Below are 26,791 nucleotides of genomic sequence, written 5' to 3'. Positions count from 1 at the left end.
GAAAATATAAGAGTGGTGGCTGAGATATTACTCATGGGGAAAATCCAACGGATGATATGATAATTGCATAGAATATTGTACTCCCTCGCTTGTACCCCCAACCAATCCATCCCTCTCACTCCGCGCATCACAGGCGGACTCGACAAAACTATTGATTTTAATTTTGAAATAATTTTCTTCGCAACTAGACGAGAGACGGACTTCGCGTGCACCCCGCTTCCATCCGTCTTTTTCCCCACTGCTTTCCCAATTGGAGTAGAACCCTAGAAAACCGAGGAGGCCAAGTAGCGGTTTTCCGATCGAAAGGAGGGATTTTTGATCGAGAGATCAAGGGTAAGAGGAGAGAAAATGTCTGGGGCGGCGCAGGAGGAGGACAAGAAGCCCGCCGATCAGTCGGCGCACATCAATCTCAAGGTTAAGGGCCAGGTATAATCTTTCTCTATCCATCGTTGTGGTGTTTCTCTTTTTTTAAAAAGTTATATAGAAATTCCTTTAAATTCTTCTTTATTTGATCATTTGGAATTCTCTTACTTATTTTAATGCCAGATTGTAAGATTTTGTTCCATCTTTTTTGGTTTATTTCTGGTTGGATCACTGGATTATAGTAGATTGTTTGCTGATCTGTGCTGAATAACAGTATTGATATGATCAACTATTACTTCATGGAATATGGAAAAAAAATTAAATACTTGGAAGAAGGTTTTTATTTTTTAAATTAAAGTTTAAAATTCTGTGCTTGCTGGATAATTATAGTATTAGTATTATTTTTTTTGCCTTTAATCTTAACTTGTGGGGGGTCTTGTTTATGTTTGGAACCATTTACTTGTGGGTGTAAGAAATTTCCGGTGGGTAATTAGTTGTGGTGTTGCTTGTTTTTACGACTAGGATTTTTTTTATTACTGTCACACCACTAAGTGCCTTTCGTATTGTTGGAGCTGAGTTATTCATAGGAGCGCAAAATGCACTGATGGGTTAGTTGTACTAAATGCAAGGATCTGTGTGACTACCAACTAATAGCCGCAATACAGGAAATTTGGAGTGAAACTTTTCTTTCAAAAAAATATACATAATAAGAAGGAATTTACTGGAGAACCGATTTTAAATTGTTTGACACTCAAGCAAAGAGGATGTCTTGTCAAGTAAAATGGTTGAGAAGTTGGCTGGAGGGTCAGAAAAAATGAGTTCATAAGCTATGAGGCCATGGTGGAGTTTTGTGATGAATTTGGAATGAAGTATTTACCTTTTCTCCCCACCTTCCCTCATAGAAGTGAGAATCTGTTATTGATGATCCTGTTTAGTGTCTGCTGTTGGACTTGGTCATGTTGAGTATACTTTCCTCCTTTATTGAAAATAGAAAACACCTTTTGTTTTGGTTGAATGCTCTCTATTTATGAGTTAGAGTATAATTATTGCATTCTCTTAAATTCTACTACGTAGTTGAACTCTTAAGAGTCCAGGTTTGCTATATTGGTCAGTATTGGTATGTACCAACTGTACCTACTATAACGGTACTAAATTAATTTGCAGTATGGAGAGCATACCGACACTCGGTACGCCAAACTAGTTCCCATATTGGGTGTACCAATACTATCATAAGATGGTACCGATATGAGATCTGGTATCGAGACGGTGAACCTTGCTTAAGACAGCAATAATGTGGTGAGGGAATGACGCGGATACAGTTTAGTACAGTAGTTTTGAGTTAGCAATGACGAGGAATCAACATAAGTTTACAATAGGCAGCTTTTTGTTTTTTAGAATCAAGCACCATCTTATCCTATTTGAGCATTATTTTGGCATATGCTATGCAGTATCACCTTGAATTGCATTTTTTGGGGTGTACTAAAGCAAATCGAGAGGGAACCACACAAACGGGAAATATACCGAACCAAAGCAAGTGTCCTATATATAAACCGATGGTGATGTGTGATGGTTGGATCGGTCCTACCAAATAGAGCATAATCAACTTTTTGACATACCGTGACAAAGAGTTTCTTTCAGTAGTCAGTTGATGATTCCGATTCAGTGCATGATGCCATATATATCCTCAGATTGATGAAGGAAATGATTGACCAGGTAGATGGGAAGAATGTTGTATAGATCATCATCGATAGCAGTACACAGTATAAAACCGCCGGAAAAATCTTGATGAAGCAGCGGTCATATATTTTTTGGATTTAATATGTTACATATTGTATCAACCTCATGTTAATAGAGACTGGAAGGATTTTAGGATGCAACAGATAGTAGAGAGAGCCTAGTCCATCACCAGATTTATTTATAACCATACAACTCATTTCACTGATAAGAAAGTGCATGAGGGAGAGATCTTAAAACTGGCTATCATACAATTTGCTACTAACAATATTGTACTTGATAACCTTTTTGAGAGAAAAGCAGTCCTGCATCAGATGTTTGTCAGTGCCGAGTAGCACGAAAGCAGATTTTCAAGGGCCGACACTGAGGGGAGCCATATGGAGAGTTTGGCGATGAGGTAGACATTCTGACAGCGGGCCGAGAAGATGGTGAAGGCTATTAAGTCATTATATGAAGTGCTTCGGGCTAGAGACAGTGAGAGATACCCTTAGATGGTCTTTCTATATCATATGATGGAGAGGGAAGTAGATAGGGAGGTAGATCCGAAGCATGCCCAAAAGTACATCGATATCATTGAGCAGATATGAGATTACTAAATAGATAGGGAGTTAGATCTAACAGATAAGCAAGAATATTGAAAATTTGACTACTATACTTATAAATATTTTATTAAATAATGGCAAACTTTGTTTTTGGCAGTTTACTACTTGAATCCGAGGTTCCAGTATACCGTACCTAGAATCAGTATGGATGAGAAACTTCTATTTATCTTGCATAATATGATTTACATGATGGAGCCTGATTCAAAAGTCACGACCCAGTATCTATAAGAGGTAAGTTAACTTAAGTGGCATATGTAAATTAATTTTGTTAACTCATGTCTTCAATTATTAACATATTATAATACTTTTTTTCACAAACAAAAATATTTAGAGAGGATACTAATAGTTTTGAAGTCTCAGCAGATGTCATGAGTAAGAAAACTATGAATTCAGATATATTAGATATCAACAATAACTATTAAGTAATGTTTTATAGTTATTAATATGATACAATCTTATATGTAATTTTCTTCAATGCTTTTGTAGCTGAATGGTAGATTCATTTTAGTTTATCAGTGAGAAATCTTAAGTAGCTAGTCATCCGAATTCTCTCTTAGACGGTTTTCTCGAGTGGCTGTGAGTGCAACTGATCCATCTTCGCCCTTATCCATAGCAAGCAAATATAGAGGCGTCTCAACAATCTCGTATATATCTACTACAATCTGAGATTGAGGTTAAAGTGCATTTAGGAGAAAATGGAGCTGAATTATACGGATATGATCCATGGTGATTTTGTTCAGGATGGGGATGTTCTAATGATCTCATGTCTTGTCGGCGAGCAATAGGAGCTGGAGCTCAATGAGCCAAGATCACCTCTACAACTGGTTAGTTTCATAGCCAGCAAGGCTAGGATGGATGCTGAGCAATGGGTAAAACAAAACATTCCATGCATACATCCAGTTGATCAGCCACAGCCACGAGGGTCAATTGGAAGCCGATCACCATATGATTCTATATTTGAGACATTCTTCTAGAGATATGGCCGAGACTAAAGGAGACTATTATGCTATCCGGTCGACTCAATTAGGAGGGCGCTATCCATCCTCTCTGCATAACGAGGCAGAGAGGGACACAAAAGAAAAGTAGACAGCTGCTCCGCATAGTTTCAAAAAAAAAAGAAAAAGTAGTTGCAGCCTCGACAGAGAGAGTAAAGGAGTCAGTTTACTAAGACTCGGAGATTCGGAAGAGCAGCGATGACAATTCTAACCTCGATGGAAAGAGTAGAGGAGTCAGTTTACTCAGACTCAAAGATTCAGAAGAGCAGCGATGATAGCTTTAACGATCATGGGTCTAGTGGCCAGAGAAGAAGTGGAAGACAATGGAGGATATGGGACCACCATTTATGGGACAGTTGTAAAGTGGTCTTCAACTCACCAATGAGTCCCAGTTTACGTATGCCACAAAGATAGGGATCATGGTGCACAAGTTGGCAGAAACCGCCAGGATACGATTGCATGCAGGAGATAGATTTTTTGAGGTTGTTCAGGAGGATACGATGCAATTGCAGATGACCTCGCACGTGGAGTAGGATCCATACATGTATTGAGTTTCGAGTCATATGCTGGATCCTATTACCTACAGCCACAGGTAGTCTACGATCCATATGGATATAGATATAGTACGTCTGAGGCATCGTCTTTCAGTAGCTACTGTCTTACATAGCCTGGAGCACTTTTCGGATTGGACTTTGCTGTCGACAGATTTGGATAGGCCTCTCCGCAGTTGTATTATCAAATAGGCGATACTTCCCAAAACCAGAGCTTTAATGAGAGATCCAACATTAGTTATAATCCAGCATGTGTACCTTATGGGTTGAGCGTACAGGGCTATAATGCCATACGGGTAGATGAGTAGATTGATGTGCCTCTTAGTTATGTTAATGGTGTTAACATCTATAAGGGACATTGACACTCCATCTGATTTTGGATGTCGGTATATATGCTGTACTTTTAATGCATCTAATTGATTGTATATTTTGTATTTCACTTATTTTTTTTTTTTTTAACAAATATACTGCTTGATCTACTTTAATTGCATCTCATGATATAATTATAGTCTATTTAGGATCAAGAAGCATCATTTAAGATGTACTGGATGATACAAATATCAAATTAGGTTGTTGACCCTAATATAAACATCAAAAGACCTTAGGAAACATCAAATTAGAGTTAAAACCATTCAAAAAACAAAAAAATATTACATTTTATTAAATGTTAAAAAATAAAAAGATAAAAAATGTCAAGAAATCAGCCAAGGTAAAGCATGTTAATTGAGAAATGTAGGGCAATCCTGAGAAAAAGTTGGCTTATGTAGGAAGCCATTGCCAATCTGACCATGACTGACCTCCTACATGGTTTTAGTTTATCACATCTGCTTCTTTGCAATTCCTTCATAGGTGGTCTGTATGGTTTTGTAGTGGGCCATCATCCTTTCCATCCCTTAGAAAATTGATTTTAGCATACAATCCGTATTGAGCTATCATGAAACAAGGTTGTTGCAGGTTGTATACTATGACAGTTCTTTTTTTCGCTTCATGATTATGCTCGGGATACCTAGAAAAACACTTTCAATTGATGAAATATACTGACCATGTGGAGCTGCGTTACAAGGAACTCTCCTATTATTGTCATGGTTGTCATAATAATGAAGTTTTATTTTTGAAATGACTTGGAAATATATAATTGTTTGAGTTTTGCTTCTCCGAGATGAAAAAAAATATATTAGGTGTTGGTGGGTGGGGAAATGAAGCCAAAAGGAGAAGAGCAAAGGAAATGAAAGTTTTCTCTTTTTTCTGATTATTTCCAGAGGAATGCAAGAAAGCTGAGCCCTAGTTTGCCATGATCAATTTCCAGTGTGTTTTATGCTGATGCCAACTGCATCCTATATGACAGAAAAGAAAACAGGCATCTCTATTTTCTTTGGTATATTCGGGGACTGAATTCATAACAAACCCTTCTGCAGACTCTGGGCAGATTCCTTCCACAGGAACAGATCAATAGATCTCTCTACTTGTGCCCCACTCCCTTCTCTGGTTCATTTTGTTGTCTCTTGCACATGCCTCAAGCTCTCATAGGCATCTTGTGTTCAAAAAGGTATATTTAATAAGCTAAGGAAAATACAGAACAAGTTTAGCAAGGTAACTACTCAATTTCAACAAATGCCTTGGGTATATTTCTCAACCTGAATAACTACCTCAGCCTGGTCAGAAGTTTTTTCTTCTTTAATTTCTCAGGTATGGCTGAGGTGGTTGAGCAAGGGTTACAACATGAATAGATGGAAGAATGTGTTCATTTCATGAGGCTTAAAGAGTCGTCTGGGTGGATATGTGCTCTAGGAGAGTAGGTATTTAATCAGTTAGATATGTTAAGAAGCTGAGAGCTAGCACACCTGACGTTATTCTGTTGAGCATCTTCCAATTAAAAGGTGCATCAATTGGTGTAGGAAGCTAGAGCATTATTTGCTAGCATTTCTAGGTCGTTTGCCCTTTGACAGATGGTAAAAATATAGAATCTTATCAACAAGGATGTGGAATGCCTTGTGCACGAATTCAGTATTGTAATGACAAGGATGAATGACCAGTTCCAAGCAAGATCAACAGAACAAGAGCATACTTGTGGTTCTCACTTTTTAATAGGTTGTTTAGCTCCAACTTGTGTCACCTATGCCCTTAACCCTTTCCAATGCTTTCCAATAGTGCTTTTCTTTGGGGTTTATTAACATATGTTAGTGATTATTCTGTTCTTTCCTTTAGTTTACTGAGTGCCATTTTATAGTCAGAATGTTCTTTCCAGTGTTTGCTAAAATGATGAAAAATGGCAGGTGCAGAAGTATAGCAGAGAAGGCTACTGTTTGTTTTAGCCAAAAAACAAACAGTAGCCTTCTCTAGTTTGTTTAAGGTTTTTGTTCGTAACCTGAAGATATTTTATATCTTTTCACTGTTTTTACCATGACGTTGTCTTTGTTATGTTATGCAGGATGGAAATGAGGTGTTTTTCAGGATCAAGCGCAGTACTCAGCTACGGAAGCTCATGAATGCATACTGTGACCGACAATCAGTGGATTTCAATTCCATTGCTTTCCTGTTTGATGGCCGTAGGCTGCGTGGGGAGCAGACCCCAGATGAAGTAAATCTTCGAATTTCTTGCATTGCAAATGTGAAAGTAGAATTAAATTTCCTTTAAATTTTCCATCTGTATTGATATTTCCTCCTTTGATGTCTTTCAGCTTGAAATGGAGGAAGGAGATGAAATTGATGCTATGCTGCACCAAACAGGTGGTGGTCTGGTAAATGTTTATGGCTTTTAGTTTTTGAAGGAGATTTGTGAACCTTATAAAGCAACTGGTGGACACGGGGTTAGGTTTGCTTTATAGTTTAAGGCCATGGAGGCTTGTTATCTGATTATGAACTCCTAAGAATAATTGTGTTTTTGAGGTTGAATCCTTTCAAGTTAATATGTTGGAATACGTATGCTTTTCCTTTGTGCTGTTGGAAGATTGGATGCTTTTCATGTTGCTTTTGAACTTGTGATGCTACCAAATATAGGGATATGAGTTCCTGATGATTAATTCCCTATAGCATGCATGGAAATTGCAGCAGAATCTTTCTTTGGAAAGAAAGATGTTCAGCCATGGCTACATGATATCACCAATTGTGCTATCAATAGTTATCACCTGTGCATCCTTGGTCAAGATTTGATTGCTTTGGACTCTTTATTGTCATGCTGATTTAGGGAATAACAAGTATGTAGATAGTGATCGTATAAGGGGTGGTTTCCAGATGCACGGCTTATACGGAACATGACAAACAATGAACTTTCATGGGATATTGCCCCCAGAAATGAGGAGTGATACAAAAATAAGTGTTTCAGAAGTTTCATTGACAATCTCAATGGCCAAACCGAGTGGCATGGGACATACAATACTATATCCGTTCGTTACCGGTATTAGGTACGGAAGGTGTGTTGATATGCAGTATGCCAAAAAAATTCTGTACCGTTTGATGCAGTGCTAGTATGGTATCGATATAGGGTTCGGTATTGAGAATTTTGATCGCAATACTAAGATGGCTAAAAGAAAAGGAGTTAATCTAGCTGCCCACCTCAGAATCCAAGGCAAATTTTTCTGTGCTCTATAATGTGAATTGCAATGCCTGCTGAAGTTAATGGGAGGTTAATACACGGAGAAGAAGCATGATCAGGTTCATAATTTGCTAGGATTAATTGTAAGGGGAAAAAAAAAGATTGAACCATATTAACCAAACTTGTTAGGAGAATATAGAACTAGATGGTCAGCTGATTCTTGTAGGCTACCTTACAAAGCATGCTGAAGATGATGATACCAGTAGCTTAACACAGAGAGACGAAGTATGATTTGGTTCATGAACTGCTACACTAATGGTAAGATGAAAAATGATTGAATCATAGAAACCAATTTCTTAAAAGAATATAGAACTAGATGGTTACCGAAACATTTCCACTCACTTCTTGTTACTGTAACCATTTCTTTGGCAAATGAAATATTCCTTCTGCCATTCAAATTTCTTCCGCAGACAGGCTTTTCATGAAATGTATATTAATCTAACTTCAATTACCAAACTAATGATTATTACATGGAAAGAACTATAAAATGGTTTTTCAAATTGTTATTCCGGTATGTCTTTGGTTTGCCAAAAAGTTGATCATACGCAAAACTTTTTCGAGGACTGAACTGAGTAAATGTGAATAAGATCTATTTTCATAAGCAATCTTTGCAACAAGCATAGGGTGAGTGCTGTCATGGACGAGCTAAAAGAGATGCTAGGACGAATTCGCATACCATTAAATAAATTTTGAAGAAATTGTGGTTTTTTGGCCAACCATTTTCAAGATATTTGTAACACCAAAATGTACTAAAGAATTTGAAGTATTGCTTCTACCAAAAAAAGAGTTGAGAGTATTGTAACATCATTTTTTTCACAAATTTGAACCACAAGCAATCATGGAGGCTACCATCATCTTTTAACCATCAACCTTCTTTGTTCACAATATATTGAATTGTACAACATTTCTGGCCTAACTACTTTCATGTACTACTTTTCTCAATATATCCGTCGCACAACACATAAGAAGCATGTCTCAACTTCACCAAGCAGGCAAACATATATTAACTCTATCAAAAATCTTCATCTCCATTCTTACATATGGTTGGTTCAAAGATTACGAAATGATCACCCTACAGCACCTTTTGGCCATCAATTTTGATGGACCTAGTTTTCATTTCTATTTCTATTTTCATTGGAGCTGTTTGCTATAATGCTTCAAAACTTACCTCAATGATTCCAATTTAGCCTCTAATCCTGTGTTAACTAACAACATGTCATTTGCAAATAATATACATGGTGTGTACCCTACCATTTATGCACTGATGACATTCATATGAAGACATGTTGGTCCACTGCTCACTGTGATTGGAATTGCGTTCTTTTTCCACTCTCATGCTGCTCGCTGCTCCATAAATGGCCCTAATTTGAGAAGTCTATGCCCTCAAAGCCATTACCTATTTACCTGTAAATGAAATCCAAATCCAATGGGCATTGTATGGGGCATGCATCATGTAATGCTTTCATAAGCTTTTAGGCATGTCACTGAAGACACTTTGGGTAGAAAGATGAATGCATTTCTTGGCATGACAAGTTATTATTGGAACATGGCTCCATGCTATAGCTAACGCTGGAGATTGGACACTGCGCTTGTTTGGCTTGCATAATGAGCAATGCATTAACTTGCTAAACGGGTCTTCTTTTGGCATCTAGGGTGCTTCATTGACACATACATAGGTCTAATATTGAGTAATTAACTCTAAGAATCCACTTCATGAAACAATACCAAGTAATGAGAAGTTTTACGTCTATACTCATAACCCTAAAGGGCATGACTACCAATTATAGCTTTGTTTCAATCGCCTTTTCGAGTTAACTAGAGCATTGACCTCAATTTGGTCCAGTGATTTAAGTATACGCCAATGGCATGCAGGTATCGCATTGGCATGATGTTTTTTTTACCATTCCATAGAAATATGTCAAGATTGGGAATGTTATGTGTTGAGGTACCATGCCATGCCATGCAGTGCTGAGCAACACTTGAATCCATGTGTTTCGACTGTAAGTGAAGGCAAGTCATTCTATGGTTGAACATAAAACCCTAGATCCAAATGACTTACCATACTACACACATCATCATATGCACATATTGTAGATCATCAAGAACATTAAGTTAATCAGGTCAAAGCAATAATGATTCCTAATTGTTAATCACTACCATCAGTATCAAAGCTAGCAGATCTACCCCACTTTTTCTACATGTTGCTGCAATATTATTACAGATGATTACAGATAAGCTTGTGCGATCCTTGATTTTTGACATAAAATGAACTCCAACATGGCAAAAGAAACAGCCAACAGATTTCGACACAAAGTAGTAAATCATAGCTGAGAAATTTAAATGTTGTGTACTTAAATTTGGAAAATTACATGAGAGATGTAGTTTATAGATAACAATTGGTATAAAGATTTGTGATGGTTACACAAAAAAAGGTAACACAGCCAACAGATCAGAAATGGTTTTCCCAGACTGATGACACACAATTGTAGATGACTCTCCTGGACTAAAAAGAATCCTAACATGCTAACCCATCAGGCATCCTAATGCACCCAAGTAAAACAAATTGCTATACGAATTGACAGGAATTCATGTTCTACATGCTGCCCTGATCCACCACAGCTGATCCAAAATCTGAGATGCAGTTAAGCAGGTAATTGCAGTTTGATATTGTTCTTCCAGCTGCAATTTACATGAAAGTTGGAGTCATCATTTTTTCTAACACTGCTTTCTAGCAAAGATATTCAGAAAATGATTATTATATACCTATTGAAGTAATAATAAAAGAAATCGGCATAAAGCAATGTCTGCACTAGTCCAGATATCCAAGCTGTGAAAAATGCACAGAGTAACATAACACATAAGAAATAACAATAAAAAATGAAACATGTTTACAAGAAAAAGGACAAAAAGCCAATTAGAGGATTCATACTTATCCAATGAATGTAGTGTGGCTCAGTGAAGAAGCGATAAATCCAGTTGAGGATATACAATGCTCTGTATGCACTGCAACAAAACAAGCTCAACAATTTAGAGAATGGATCCAATTGGTCGAGGCAATATACAGGGTGGACTAGGCAAAGACATTCCAACTAATTTGTGTAATGGAAGCAGTTACATAAAGTAAAAAATCCAATATGATGAAAATTATAAGTTTGCAACATTGTTCTTTCAAAACTGTGATAAGTGTGGGCAGGTTACATTCCTGGTGGAATTTCTAGTAGGCATGACGTGGTAGTAAAATTCCATAAAGGTGTGGAAATAGAGGGATTGATTCTGCTAGTGAACATGTCTGGAGACATTATAAACCCATTAGTCAGACCTTCATAGCTGACTGAACAATCAATTAAGTTTTTCATGTACTTAGGGCAAGAATCCAGATTTTGAAGTGATGATAAAAATCACCATGACTTTCAGGCAAATCCAAATCATAAGAAAGCTTCTCAGTGTCAACTGGATGTTTCTTTTTTTACCCATTTTCTGAAGGATACAATGCGAACAATGAATTAACAGAAATATGAAGCTATTCATTTTAGAGTTACAGGCCAATGTTATGGTAATTCACATCAGAACTCGTACTCAAAATATTCATAACTAATATATCACTGAACAACTAAAATATTGGTAAATATTTTCAAAACTGCCAATCTAAATTTGCCAAAAATTTAGAATACTACATAAGCAGCATAAATTTAAAATTGTGATATGTGAAGGAAACAACCTGGTAAAGTTATGCATAAAATGAAGTGATCAACATAGAATAAAATGTTTAATACAATGTAAGTCTTTGTATAAACTTAAACAGGAAGCGAAAGTTGGGAGCATACTGTCTACATCTGATCATAGCTTAAAAGATACATTTTAATTGGGACACAAAATGAATTAAAAAAAAAAAAAACAGATTTCCCTTCAGATTAACCGCCAGAAACAGTGATTAAGCTGTGTGAGTTTAGTCTTAAACTGAGTCTCATTCCTCTGCTATCAATTTATAATATTAAAATTCAGAGACATCTGAAAGGGAGAAAAAAAACAGAAAAGGGGAAAAATTAAAAGAAAATAGCTTGGAAAAATGCATTGGGCCCAAGCTTGGGTTAATATGAAAGAAAAGTATAACATCAACCTACTTATTCTTTCCCAATGTCTATGCTTGATCTTATTATCAACTTCATTAACTTGCAACCTCAATCTGATCACATCAAAGCTGGCAAATCATAAAATTAAACATACATGGAGGATCATGGTCTTTTGATCATGGTTAGGGAAATATCAAACACATAATTTAGGATTGTGTCCAGTAATGTAACCTCCACAATTACAAAGTCTTTTCTTTTAAGCAGCAGCCTGGTTCGTGGTGAACTACATGGAATACTAATTCCCCTGCTACTATTGAAATGACATGGAAGAAAATATTGACATATATTTCAGAAATATATGGTATTATCTAATGCAATCCAATTTTTAATATCAATTCTACACTTTGAGAGGGAAAATGGTATTACCTGAGGATTGATCATTTTCACAAACAAATTAAAGATGCATGAGAATCCATCAAGCAAACCAAAGAAAATAACAACATTTCATAAATTTTAGTCAATACTTCTCAAATCAAGGCCATTTCTCAAAATGAATAAAAGCGCTCTATCAGTTCCCTATAAAAATACAAGCTTCAATCTTAAGTTTTGTTTGGGTGAAAGAAATCTAACACGTTACGCAGCTGACATAGTGCCAGACTAACATAATGCTCTCAGCAGAACTTGATCCAACCTTTCAGAAATATATTAGCAAAATAGCTAGCTAAAACTAATAGAATAAAAGTCAGGAGCCTGATGTCAGACTTTAAATTATTGTTTGCATAACTGATTGTTACATGTACATCGATCCCATGAATTTGGAAGAGGCAGTTGGCTTAATTTTTTTAACCTGAAAAATGAATTGTAAGTAACAACAACTCTTCCTAAAAGACTAGGATACAACAGTTTTCTCCCGTTTTCCCTCTTAAACTAACTCTATAGTCTATAAAAAATCCTAATAAAAGAAATTCTGATTCTTATTTCCCATTTATAACACCGAATACATCATCATCCTAGATATAGGATAAGTAAGGCCTATCATGCAACTCTGCAATGAAAATTCAAAGTACAACCTGACAATGACATCTTAATAAAGTCACTTATATGAATTTAGTGTTACAGGTTTCAGAAGTAGGTCTCAATCTTTAGAACCATGCACCTATGTTTTTGGAGTCTACTTCGTATAGCAATTTAGCACTTATTATAAGTAGTCACAAATCATTATGCTGAAGTCAAGCAATTAAAACGACTTACTTACAATACAAGCTTGATGGCTGAAGGATTACAGATCAATTCATGGAAATGTCTTCCAAAATGTTTGAATTTGTGTCAGTTACAATAATAGATGATGACAATAACAAGAAATTAAGGGTTAACCAAGTCAGAGACTTGAAAATCAATATGTCTATCTTTTGGCACATACTAATCTGGGCCATAATTGTTATTTGTCAAATAATGACTCATTTGTCCAATGGTCAAACTCCTATTCACTTGACAAGGTAAAGGTGTTGGTAAGCTGCACAAACCATGTCATAACCAAACCAAACCCAACCCTTAAGGCATAATCAAAACCTTTAAGTTGGGTATCACTCCAGTTTTAGATACTAGATGCAGTTTTCCAACCAATTAAGTTACCATCCAAAAGCTTGCTAGACTTACTGAGACATTAATTTGAAAGATAAATGGTCATGTACCTAAAACCAAAATATTGGGTTCATAAAATTGGTCAACAACCTGATTTGACCCATTAGTATCCTCAATTAAGATGATTTTTGATAAAAGTTAGTAAATGCCGGGATGCTGCTTTAGCAGATCCTTGGAAGCAGATCTTACACGTGCTATATCCTTAAAGGAATCAAGAGATGCTGAAGAATAATAAGAAACAGATCCCACAAACTCATAAATGGGTTATCTATCCTATACTGTTTATCAAATTATTGCTTATCAATCTCTAAACAATTTACTCTCTTTAAAAAATAACGTAGTCATCAGATTATGCTCATTTAGCTTTCTCCTTTGTTAACATCAAATCTCATAATTCTTGAACTATTTTCTTGCCTCTCATTATAAATATTGCTTTTCACTCTTCTTTCTCACAGATGTACACCAGAAGGGTCCTTTACATCTTGTACGTCATGATCTGCTAAGAGACAACTTATGCAATCTTTACTAGAAACCAACTTTTTCTAGCATACATCTCATAAACCTCATTCCCTGAAAGATGACCAACTTTCCAGAACTCATGTAGAATATATCTAGCTTATGCTCATAATCTACTACTAATCTTTGGTTTACCACCAATAATTTTTTCCACATTATACTAGTTTTTTTCTCTCCACCCATATTTTCAGAAGCCCTAAATTTCCATATAGTATTTAATGCTTTCATTGGAAAGTTGCTTTGGGATAGTAGGATGCTTATTGTAATGATGGATACATTCTTATCCCTAATCATATATGATGCAATCTAGGAAAGCAATTGAGAAAGAATCAGAAATATCAAGCAGATCTGACACGAAAGTGGAAAAAGTTCTAATTGCAGAATAAAAGAAAGCTTTTGTCAAAAGAGAAGGTTGGATTTCAAGTTATCAAAATAAGAAAATGGGTATGTAGGCCCCATTGGTAGTGGTAGGTAGTAGAGCTTTTGTCAAAAGAGCTTTGGATAGTAAATCTTTCACTTGTAAAGCTTTTAATAGAAAGCTATTTGCTGTTGAAGTGCTTGGAACTTTAATATCTACCTAGTAACTAAATTGAGAAAGTGCTTTTAGTATCAATAAATGACAATAAAAAGCATTACACAGTCTCTTTCAATTATCTAACTGTTTGTACTATCAAAAACTATTACTATAAAGTATTCTTAATTCAAAAATCATTTATTTCGATGTTTTAATCTAAATAACATAATAAGTAATATGCATAACAAAAAATATAATAATATTTTTATAATATTATTATATTATAATAATTTATAGTGTATTAAAATAATATTATTAAGTTAAATTATGTTATGTTATATTATATAATTACATTATTATTATAATTATATTATTACATACCATGAGTATTTTTTGTCTTTGTAGAAGTCTCATTAAAATGAAAACAACTTTCCGAACACGTCTCAAGTAAAGTTTTTGCCCATAAGCTCCAAATTGGAGCCTTTCCTAGACGATCTTTTTCAACTTTTGGAGGAAGCACAAAGTTATTCAAATTTTTTACCAAAAACTTCAAAACCCAAAGGAGCTTTTGGCCTTCCAAGAACCACTATTTGGTCCTCGACATGCAATACCATTCAAGGCCATAATTTGTAGAATTTCCAAAATCTAATCCAAATTTACATAAAATGAAAAGAAATTAAAGGAAGAAAATTTGGAAAAACATGATATGGTTCTTAGAGATGAAGGATGATTAGGATACTAAGCTTATGTTCTGTGATTCACTAATGTTATGCACTTGCTACAATTATGAGAAGCATCATCCCAGAAATCTATCATCTAGCTTGGCATAGGCAGGCATGTATTTCATTTAGACAAGGGAATTATGGTCACAAGAACTACAAAAAACACTTGATTATAGAATCTAGAGGCATAATGGTGATATTCTAGATGAAAAGAATAATTTTTTTTCCCCTTAAACATGAATGTCCTCTTCTGAGTTTCAAGTAGACAAATCTTGGCATGTCAATGCATGGCTTTTGTTTTTGTGCTCTTAGACCATTATCAAAATATAAGCACCTCTAATATTATTACTTTTTTCCACACATTTAGCTGCTTCTTGTCTCATAAAGTTAATGCTAAAAGAGTTGGCTCCATCATGTGGTTTTCAGCCACATTTTTTGAGATTCACATGAAAATTTCAAATGAATACCATAACAATATTTGCAACACAAGTTTTGGTGGTAGCCCACCTTTTATTTTTTGTCATACAATAACAGAACTAATAGTATATTCAATTTCAAGCTCATAAACTTGTGTAACAATAAATTCTTTTGATATAATACTATATTAAAAATGAGTTTAAAATATTTGAAGGATTTTCTATATCAAATATTTTTCGTCAGATGCCATTACTTTTTAAAAACCTTATAAAGCACCAACATTGAGATGGCATACTTTTGAAATACAAAGAACACGAGAACATACCCTTTCTTTTCCATGGTGACCATATAATAAACCCAACTCACACTTTCCTCCTCAAGTTTAGGTCTTAAGCAGAAGTTAGTAGCCAGGAATCACCCTTTGTGAACATCAAATGCTTAGTAGATTCAGTAATATTATCATTTCACTTCAGAAATTTTAGTTCGACCTAATAGATCTTAATGACAAAATAACTCATTCTTCGATTTCTTTTACCAATCATGCTCTCTCTCTCTCTCTCTCTCTCTCTCTTGCTCTCTGGTTCATTCCCCTTCTTATCTAAACATTGTCAGTAGATAAATCCCAAGTCTCCATTCATCATAGTTGCACTAAAAGCCAAAAACTTTACTGTTGAGTTAGCAAGCCAAATAAAATAAATAGGATATCTAAATACGACCAAAATATATAAAAAAAAATCAATTATGTCATACATGCTCTCAGCCTCTATTCCTTTGGTTTTGCTCTTTCTTTCAAAGAGGTGGCCATTACTTTCTCACACACCTAGATCAATTCACAACATGCCATTGAATTCCCTTCTCCAAAGAATTCTCTGCCAACCCTCTTCTTTTGTTACCAACTACCCGAATTGTCTTCTCCCTGCCACCACTTGCCTCATTGCAGGATCCTCTACACATAAATACCCAAGTGACAAAGTCTGCACAAGTATCACTAGCAAACCATTTTAACCATGCCCCAGTTAGAATAAACAATAAATGTGTTATATGAACACCAAGTAAAGATGGGGAAGAAGGTTAGATGAGTTGCAACATGACTATTATACATTATACCTGTAAATTATTTGCTAAACTATTGATTTGATCTATTACAACATTCGGAACTTAAAATTAGCAAGCTGAAAACCTCTCACATCCCCAAGTCTGAAACATTCTTCAAATATTTTTCCCTTGTTTTTCTTTCCTTTTAAAGCAGATGTGTACCCTCTCATTCTCCAGATCTTGATGCTACATAAAGTATCTGTAGGTTGTCATCCATGAGAATGCTTGCTTTTCTTTGTAAGATAGTTCAAAAAGGTATTAGCTCTTCCATCTTTTTAGATATCAAAGGTTTTTATGGTTAAAAACAACTACAATTCCAACATATTATAGGATGCATTGTAGCTTAATTATATTTTATTGATTTATCTTAATTATTTTTTATACATTTATTTGTTCTTCTTATTTTCCTTTCTCTCTCTCATTTCTAGATGGTTTATTATTTCTAGATGGTTTATTTGTTGGTTGCTGAGCTTAAGTTTTAACCTTGGACAGAATGATGATGTTCTTTTATTATGGATATTTCACAGGCAGATGACTCTTCCTTCAGTCTACATCTATTTCCACATGATATTATTTTCTTAAATACTTATGGCCATTGTCTATTTAAATTTGAAAAGAGCTCAAAGATATATCTATAGACACAGATTGAGTATAAAAGATGTATAATAAAGTTATATTAAATCCAGACGTGCAAATGGCTGGAATCGTGTCAAATTCTGTTATGCAGCCTATAATGATCACAATACAAGATTTGGATCCAAATTTTTATGAATTTACTCAATGATTTTGAGTTTGACCCAGTCAGATTTCAGGCATGCTTCCTTTAAGGTTTAAAATTCTTAGTTCAATACTTGCTATTCAAAGTTCGGTATGAAATGATTATTAACAATTTTTGATGTTTGCTATATAGGACAATCTCTGAAAAAAATGATACCAAGATTTTCAACACTTTTAGAAAATAATACTGTTTCTTTTTATATTTACCAATTATCTAATAAAATAAGAATTTTTGATAATTCTAATAATGTGATATTAATAATTGAGGTGCACTACATCTGCCGATTACCAGTTTCCACACAAGCGGGGAAATGTTCATTGAAAGGATAAATAGTCAGCAGAATATGCCAAGTTGCATTTTTTAAAGAAGTTTAGGTTAATATTTTCGAAAACATATATAAATAACAAACCTTATCAAATCTAACTTGACTAAAATTGATGTCACATGCGAAAAGGAACAATTAGAATCTGATCATTAGAAGTAAATCCAAATTATATCAGTAAAGATTTCATAAAAGTCTGAACACTAAAGCATTAGCAGCACAGGGAAACAGTATTACCATAACCAATGTACATTTGAACCTGATATACTGAGAGCAAGAGGTATTACATGCTTGTATGTTAATAACATTAACAACTGGATAAAAGATATGAGTAGCAAGCTTTCAAGAAAGAAAAGAACTTCACTTTTCATTCATTAATCCACAACAAAAATGCATATTAGGTGGACAGTTGACTAACAAAAATGTGTCTTTTGTCTGAAAAATAAATTAGGTGAAGATTTTCAAATATTTTTAGTTGAAAGATCACTTTCCAGCCATCTTGACTATAATTCATCCAGCATCATAAGATAATTAGCTTCTCAACACTTCATTAAAAAAAAAAATTGACTGCCGCCGGCTGTATGATGTCAAAATATCGAATTCAAGGTCCCGTGACAAGGGAAAGGTCATGCAAGCAGTTAATATGAGTTGAAACTTTCAATCATTAAATCAGCAAAATGGGATATAGGATGGTAGTTCACCCCAGGAGAAGAACATATTGCCCAGTTAAGTTGTCAATATTCCTTGTCCTCTGCAGTAATACCAGCTGAGGAAGTATTGCAACTGCCTCCAAAAACAAGGAGAATGTCCACATTACCTGTTAGCAATGTTAGATTGACGGGCATTAAAAAGGAGAACTTTTATAAGAAAATATAATCGAAAGTAATGATAAACCATAATGAGAATCAAAACATCAATTGTACTTAGACATGAATATGATTATTCTTCCAATTACAAGTTTAAAATTTTGAAGAAAAAATCTACAAATAAATACGTGGACTTACCTCCTTAAAGGTGAATTTCTCATTTATGAATAAGGCCAAAAGCAGGCATGGTAATATTAGAAAATGATGGCGAAAGGTGTCTTGATCCTTATCATAAGATCTACGGACAATCTTGTGTTGTCTCATATACCAGACAATTGAGAATGAGCTTGCCAAGAAAATTAGCTTCATAATTGTATTATAGAGTGAGATAAAATCAGTAAAGATATCCAAATACCGAGTAGCAAAAACAAGAGCATAAAGCTCTTGGGTCTTTAAAGAAATACCTGCAAGCAAAGATAGGATGAAAGAAGTCATGTTGCATGTATATATTTCGGAAAAAGGAAGAAGTTAACCAGCCTAACACAATCGTAAAAGTTAAGCTTAATGCAAAGAGAAGCAAAGCATTTATACCATATGTCTGTACCTTACAAATCAAAATCAAGACTCCCTATCAAACTGGCAGTATAGAAGAGTTAGTTCAAGGATAATCTAGACACTTTAATATCAACAGTATACCATGCAGATGAAAGCAGGTCATAGCCCCACTCACAAATAATATATCTGATAAAGACTCTCACAATCAAACTAGCTATACAGAAGAGTTTATTCAAGGAAAATCTTGACATGCTAACGGCAATGCTATACCATGCAGATGAAGCCATGTCACAGCCCCACTGACAATAATACATCTGACAGAGACTTTCACTGAGAGAACTGAGATTTTAAATGCAGAATATGACCTTCATATTCCATGCTTTGGTTTATTGAACTTACCAGATCATACAGATTAGATAAGGCTTCCCCGTTAAGAATAACAGAATGCTGGTTCAAAAGTTCAATGCAGGTATAAAAATTCTCAAAAATGATTCTCTATGTCTTTTTAACTCAATCATAAAGCATATTTTGATTGAAATGAAGTTGGATATAGGTCTCAATAATACTGCTTCAGGACAAATAAATAACGATATAAACTTCCACAGATGCATCAAGATAAATGCTTCCACAAAAAAGTAATAGTCTGCTACATAATGCTGTATAGAGAAACCAGTATCCTTTTTAAGCAAAACCCATTTCTGAAGCTAATGACATGGCTGTCATGGATACACCAAGACTTTTTTTTTTATAATTTCTTCCAGCATAGATCATTCAGTGTGCTGTCGAAGAATGCATGGCATATAGACCATTCATAGATCCAAGAACAACATGGAGTTTAGACTATGTGATTCAGACCAGTAGGATACTGGAAAAGATCATGAATATCCAGAGAGGCATCAATATCAATATTCAAAAGCTTATGGAAATCAAAACAAATATTTGTATAAGAACAAGCTTGCTACTACCTTTTTACTGCCACTACTTTAGCACTGCAAATACACATCACAGGAAGTTCGATGACTTGGGAAAGTTGTAATGTGACAGGAAAAACAGAAGAAGATTGTGGATACCTATTTGGTTATCAGCTATCTAAAACAATATCAAATACATCTTGCCTATAAGTATAATTATCTATCTAGTGTACTTATAGTGAAAAGTTGTATCATATTACCAATATTTCTTTGGAAGTATGATAAAATTTTGAAGAGGTATAATGAAGTCCAGAAAACGATAAGACCAGATATCACTTATACTGAAATGTTATAAAGAGAGTTTCAAACAATTAGTATCCCCTATGAAGAATAAATCCAGATACTTCCAGGCCAAATTTACTCATACCATTACTGTCAAGTAGAAATACAGCCCTAGGCAATGGACCTTAGGTTACTGTCTTGGCTCTTGCCCTGAATAGATATGGCACAGATAGCTCAATGGTTTTTTGGCTCAATTACTTCATTTATACCCTTAAATTTTTGTGTTGTTTCTATAAACTAAAACTTTAATGCACCATAAGGCACACATGCTAAACATAAAACTCATAAAATTTATATTTTATTGATAAATGGAATAATAGAAGGCATATCAAGGTACGCCGTACTGGCCCGAATCGAGCAGTACGGAGTGTACCGTATCGTATCAGTTCAGTACCAATATCCGGTAAATATCGGTACACCAAAGAAATTCGTACTGATACTGTGCTAGAGTGGCACCGGTACGGAATCCAGTACCGAGCTGTAAACCTTGAGGCATATACTAGTTATCTAAACTCAAGATAAGGAGATCGCTAAGTGCCCCTAGTTGTCAATCTCTCTGGAGGGTAGTAAGTAGTTCTTAATTAAGTTTAAGTTACCATATCGGGATTATGGTGTCCACTCTGATGTATCTTGATCCCTTATTAGCATTCGAAGTTATTTATAAAAAAAATTACAAGAAAATACTTTCATAGCACATAAATGTGTGTACATGCATGTATATATATGTGTGTGTATGTGTACGTGTGTGTGTGTGTGTATGTACATATGTATCCATTTATATATGCAAATGTAAGTATAAATTCATATATATACGTACACACACATAGAGAGAGAGTGTGTGACTTGGCTACACTCTAGTGGATCACTATGATCCAATCGGGATTAGATTGGATAACATAGGTCCCATATCAATGACTCAAGCCGTTGGATGTGATCTACTATCTCTAAATTGCTCACACACAAAAAATCATATGATTTGAAGACCCTTGGCCTAGCATTTAGTAGTCAAAAATAATATGCATTATTTCATGGTTTCTGAATTGTCCAATTTTTTGACCACTAATGCATAGGCTAGGAGTCTCCAAATCACATGATTTTGATATGTAAGCTCGAATTTTGAGGTGAAACTCCCATCGTCCAATTTAGATCTGATCGGGTTTGGTAGAGATCCACTCAAGTGTATATGCAAGTCAAGCTCTCTTTATTTATACATAGTTGGCCCACACACTTTAACCTAACTCCTTAAAAAGGAGTTATTGTTTCAAAATCAATGATGGACTATTCAAATTCAAGATCCAAACCATTAAACATGATGTACACCATAAAAAATGTCTAGAAATTAAAATTCATATGTTTCAGTGGTCCCTAGCCTAATCATCAAGTAGATATCAAATTGAATAGTTTTGATAACATGATACTATGTTTTACTATGATCTGATTATCAAAACCTAGTGAATTTGAATATACTTGTGTTTCAAGATATACATAATACATATCATCATTTATTTATAAAGTGAATTTTCAATTTATATGCCCTATCATATATTTTACTATATCAGTGCAACTGATACAATTTATTTTTGTAGCAAATTGATACCTAGTGTAGAGATTACCAAGGTATATGAATTTTGGTTCCAGAGCATTTTTTGTATTGCAGATTATGCTCAACAATTTAGATCTTAAATTTAGATAGCCTAACAATGATTTAAAACCATTAACTCCTTGCAAAGGAGTTGATATAAATGTGTAGTCCAACTCATACATGTATATGTATGTATGAGAGAGAGGATTGGACTACACTCTTTATATCGACGTATGTATACATGTAGATATATGCATATCTATTTATAATCATGCGTTTATATGACATATATATATGTATCTATCTATCTATTTATCGCTTATATATAGTAGATATATCTATCACTTAGATAGGTGAGGCTGACCTAGGCTTTTTGAGCCTTGTCTAATACCCATGCAGTAGCCCATGTGCCCAAGCAACTGCTTGTGACAGCAATGATTAGTACATGATCAATAATAGAATCAGCATAGATTAAAAATAATTAGATAGACTCTCTGAGGTGCAGCATATCATCTCAAGCCCTAACAAACATTAAAATTGTGTAAGTTCTTAATTTTTTTGTGGAGAACAGGGAGGCCTAAGCCAGCCCATTACCAACCTACTGAGGTACTTGGGCTGTCCAAGTGCTATAGCTCGTGGGGCTAGGATTTTAACTACTGGAAAATCCACAGCAGGGTGAGGACAAAAATTTGCTAAGGAAGCTGATAATCTATACTAAACTGTAGAACAATTCAAGGCAAAAAGGGTAGGAAAGAGGACTATCTCAAACTACCCATGCAAGTAACACATGGCAACTCTTGACTAGGAATGTCTCTATTGTTAGCATGATATTTTAATAAGAATAGTCCAACCATGGTATGTACAAATTGATATGCCAATAATTACTCTTGCCACACAAAAACCCTACTATCAATATTGATACACTTCCCAAAGCATTTTGAGGAGCTTATTTGCGAGGATAACAAAGATGTGGGGTGGGTAAGGAAGACCGAGAGAAGTTAAAATATAGATCTTTAAGAGATTACATGAATGTGTCTTTACAATGTGCAAATATGACAGCCACTTCAATAACCTTAGGGCAATGTTCATAAGGTGAACAATGTCCCTTGGCGATTGGAGCAATCTCTCCTCATTATTGACACGATGCAAGCCATGGGCTAGGACTTATGTTTTTCATCACTCAGTTTAATCACATCGTATTATCTAGTTTTGTAAATTCATTTACATAAAACAGAGACTTTGGGTTGAAGGAGCAGGCTCAGTGTTCTGAAGGGCAATAAGTTTCTCAATGAAGCCTTTTAAATCTTTAATACATGTGATAAGAGCGAATAGCTACAAGAAAGTGCTAAAACTAGTGAGAATTTTCTAGTCATAAGCATGCAAGAGAATATCCATGAAAGATGACAATTGTCAAGAGGATAGAATTACACCAAAGGTCAAAGGGAATTGACCGAAAAGGTAGGGTGCAGGGACTACCATCCAAAAATGAATCCAAGGAGCAGAAACTGTAAAGATACAAGGAAATAGACAATGTGTCTCCTAGTAGCAATGCAAAGGAACACGAAAAGGCATAAAGCTTGGTTCAGTACTGGAAAATATAATGAAGATAAGCATGTTAACAATAGATGTCAGAAGCAGCAAAAAAGATAGATGAACATATATGAAGGTTGTGAGTACAGTTGCTAAAATGGAGCAATAAAAACTATAACCTTGAGAAGCCTATGAATGCAGTTTAAAATGAAAATTGAAACCATCTTCAAACAAATTTGGGTAAAGGGACAACTGAATGATATGCATATTGGGTTGTCTCAAGAATATCTCAGTATCTGCAGTCAACAACACTAATCATGTCAGTTTTAGACTCCTGACAGCTCCCTTGGTACCGGGCAGCTTGCTAAAGAATACGAAGATCCCAGAGTGGAATAGAGTCCTGGTGATTGGGTGTGTATGGCCATTATAGTGCCTCGGTGGGCAAGTGGCTAGGCATCAAGATTAGTTAATGCAGATTGTTGGGTTCTCAGGCCTGATTGTCATTTTTCAGCTCCAGTTTAGGTAACATATATAATTAAACTAGAGGGTGCTTAGTTTTTTCCTAGACAACGTGAAGCGAGAAAAAAGAGAGATGGGAGAGATGGAGGGCCAGCAATGGTGTTTGCAGTAACAGCACTACCATCAAACACCACTAATGACCAATCATCATGAACTGGTGCAACATTTTCCTGCCTTCCCTCTGCCCTCTCCTTCCCTAAAGCTATGCATGCCGAGGACCAGTTAAAATGGAGCAATTTTGATTAGTGCTTTTGAAAGAGATGCCTAGGCACCTAGCCAAATCCATCTAGATGGTTAGAGAGCCTAGACCAACTAGGCAATGGCTGGTTAGGCACTCTCATGTTAAAAGATCCTACTTTTCTTTTGTTTGTTTTACTTTCCCTCTTTATTTTCACTGTTGTGATTGAAATAAATTTATTTTAGGTAAACTAGAAGCAGAAATAATATAAACTAATAAACATTTTCACTTTGTTCATCCCTTCCCCCATCTCTCCCAACTCGACACATCTCTCATCTTCACTAATGCAAGTGAGAAGCCCTTCAGCTGTAACCATCTATCCACCTACATGCCACCAACTAGAAGCTCTTGTGGAGCCCTTCAATAGTCATTCACCACAGGAAGCTCTCCAGTAGGCTGACAACAATCGTTCGACCACCCAAAGGCCTCTAGTAGTTATTTCTTTTGTTTTTCCATACCTACTCGTTTCCCTTTCTTCTTTCTTTTCTCTTCCCATATCGGTCCTCTTACTCTTTCCTTTTTTATTTGAAAGTTCCTTTTTCTTCTCTTCGTCCCCTTTCTTTTTTCTATTTTTCTATATTTTTCTGGTTATTCTCTGTTATCCTCATTGTTGCAATCCTTTTCATTTCCATGGAATGCAAATATGGGATTTCAATTATAACTTAAAAGTTTAGATGTCTTTCTTCCTAGACTAGTCAAATTTTTAACTTTTCAAATTTAAGTTTCGACTATTTGCTTTGCTAGCTCACTCTCATCATTGACTTGGCTAATTAATATATGAGGAAATCATGCTGTGGTTTTGATTAATCTTAACTTTTATTATGTATGATTTAAGAGGAAAAAAGGATAGACTGTTATACATAGAGATTTTATACATTTTTTTGTATTTTATCAAGATAGATTACCTAAGCCACTAGGCCGTCTGCATAGGTGCCTAGGCAACACTTAGGGTCCCTACCAACTAGGGAGCCCTCGCTGCCTCGACAATCTTGACTTTGATTGATATAGCAAAAACCTTCCTAGGTTCCAAGTAGACAGAAGAAAGATTGGAGTAAGGATGAACCGGTTATCTTATGGAGAAATGTCTCCTGAAAAATATTTGGCCTGACCATCGATCTTGAACTCTACTTTGTTAATCTCTGAATCTTCAACTGCTCAGCCTGGAAGCCTAACAACCCAGAGTTAGAAAAATGTCCCAATCGCATCGAAGTATAACTTTTTCAGTTTCACAGAACTCTAATCTTGTTGCCCAGCTTTATTTAGCATGCAAAGAACACCACCATAGCATTAAATAAGAATTTCTCATCCTCTATTATGTTATACGCATTACATTACTTGATACCAAACTAGCCCCAATTAGAATTCCTCGGCCAGCTATCTAAACTCAAAATCAATTCCCTATAATAGATCCACAGCTCAAATTTAGCATTCTAATTCCCATTTCTACAATTCTAAATCTCTTAAACATAAATAATGTGATTTACTTAAACAAAAAAGATCCCAAATTCAAATCCAAAGTTCTCAAAATTTCCAAATAACTCAAAGAAAAAAAAATCATTTTTTTAACGAATCTAGCAGCCTAATCATTAATATCTTAGCATAAATCTCGTCAGCGACCCTATGTACTCGAATTAAAACCAGAAAAAATTATGAAAAATCATGAAAAATTCAGATTTAAAGAAAGAGAGAAGTGGAGGTACCGGCACAGGACTTAATGGTGTGGATCTTGAGGAGCAGGACGATGACGCTCATCAGATGCGTCATGTCACCCGCTAACCGGAAGATGTTCATCTTCGGGGATTGGTGGGCGGGATCTGGCCGTCTGTTCTCCGATCTACGGCCTGGATCTATCGATCAACAACCCAAGAAATCCCCAAGATCTCGCCTTTCTCCTTCCTCCTCCCTCCTCCCTCCTCCCAAGCTCTCTCCACTCCTAAATGTTCGCAGAGGGAGAACCGAAGGGGAGAGCGGCGCCGCGTATAATGTCCCGCGAGTTAAATGTAGGAAGGAGAAGACTCGCAAAAGCCTGAGAATGATCAGAACCGTTTATTCGGATCTTGATGTAAATGGGTGATTCCTGGCCGTCCGTTTGCTCAGAAGGACTTTACTTCTCGAGTGGAAGTCAAGGAAAAACACCCCGCCGGGATCAGGAATAGAGCAGAGAGCAATAGCAACCAGCAAGCAACGCGTCATCTTTTTCCACGTGGAAATACCTTTATGCGATTGGGAACGTGTACCTCCCTGGAAATTCCTAAAATGGGGGTATTCGTCAAATGTTTATTGGCTGTGCAACACTGGTTTGCATCTGATTCACAAGGGAGGTTATTTTTGTGAGAGAACTTGTGATACTTCTTCAAAACTCATGTAAGACTAAATTGTATCAAAAGATTGCCAAC

General features: G+C 35.4%; 2 protein-coding genes across 2 annotated transcripts; one reads left to right on the top strand and one right to left on the bottom strand.

Moving 5' to 3' along the window:
* Positions 1 to 215: 215 nt before the first annotated feature.
* LOC103695948 (small ubiquitin-related modifier 2-like) lies at positions 216 to 7,163 on the top strand. Its single transcript, XM_008777404.6, has 3 exons — positions 216 to 426; positions 6,674 to 6,823; positions 6,924 to 7,163. Exons 1-3 carry the CDS (start codon positions 349 to 351, stop codon positions 7,002 to 7,004), a joined length of 309 nt encoding a protein of 102 aa, XP_008775626.1. The 5' UTR covers positions 216 to 348; the 3' UTR covers positions 7,005 to 7,163.
* Positions 7,164 to 10,138: 2,975 nt separating this feature from the next.
* On the bottom strand, positions 10,139 to 26,367 carry LOC103695949 (ER lumen protein-retaining receptor). The gene is made up of 6 exons (XM_008777406.6): positions 26,096 to 26,367; positions 18,917 to 19,182; positions 18,614 to 18,729; positions 10,767 to 10,840; positions 10,601 to 10,664; positions 10,139 to 10,516 (listed from the first exon to the last, which is right to left on the bottom strand). The coding sequence occupies exons 1-6, from the start codon at positions 26,184 to 26,186 to the stop codon at positions 10,480 to 10,482; spliced, it is 648 nt and encodes a 215-aa protein (XP_008775628.3). The 5' UTR covers positions 26,187 to 26,367; the 3' UTR covers positions 10,139 to 10,479.
* Positions 26,368 to 26,791: the final 424 nt, after the last annotated feature.

The sequence above is a fragment of the Phoenix dactylifera genome, chromosome 13 (genome assembly GCF_051530095.1).
Source record: "Phoenix dactylifera cultivar Ajwa chromosome 13, Ajwa_hap1_PhDact_Kaust_v1.1, whole genome shotgun sequence".
Taxonomy (NCBI): domain Eukaryota; kingdom Viridiplantae; phylum Streptophyta; class Magnoliopsida; order Arecales; family Arecaceae; genus Phoenix; species Phoenix dactylifera.
Note: the sequence above shows the minus strand (reverse complement) of the source record. Positions and strands in the feature narration are given on the sequence as shown.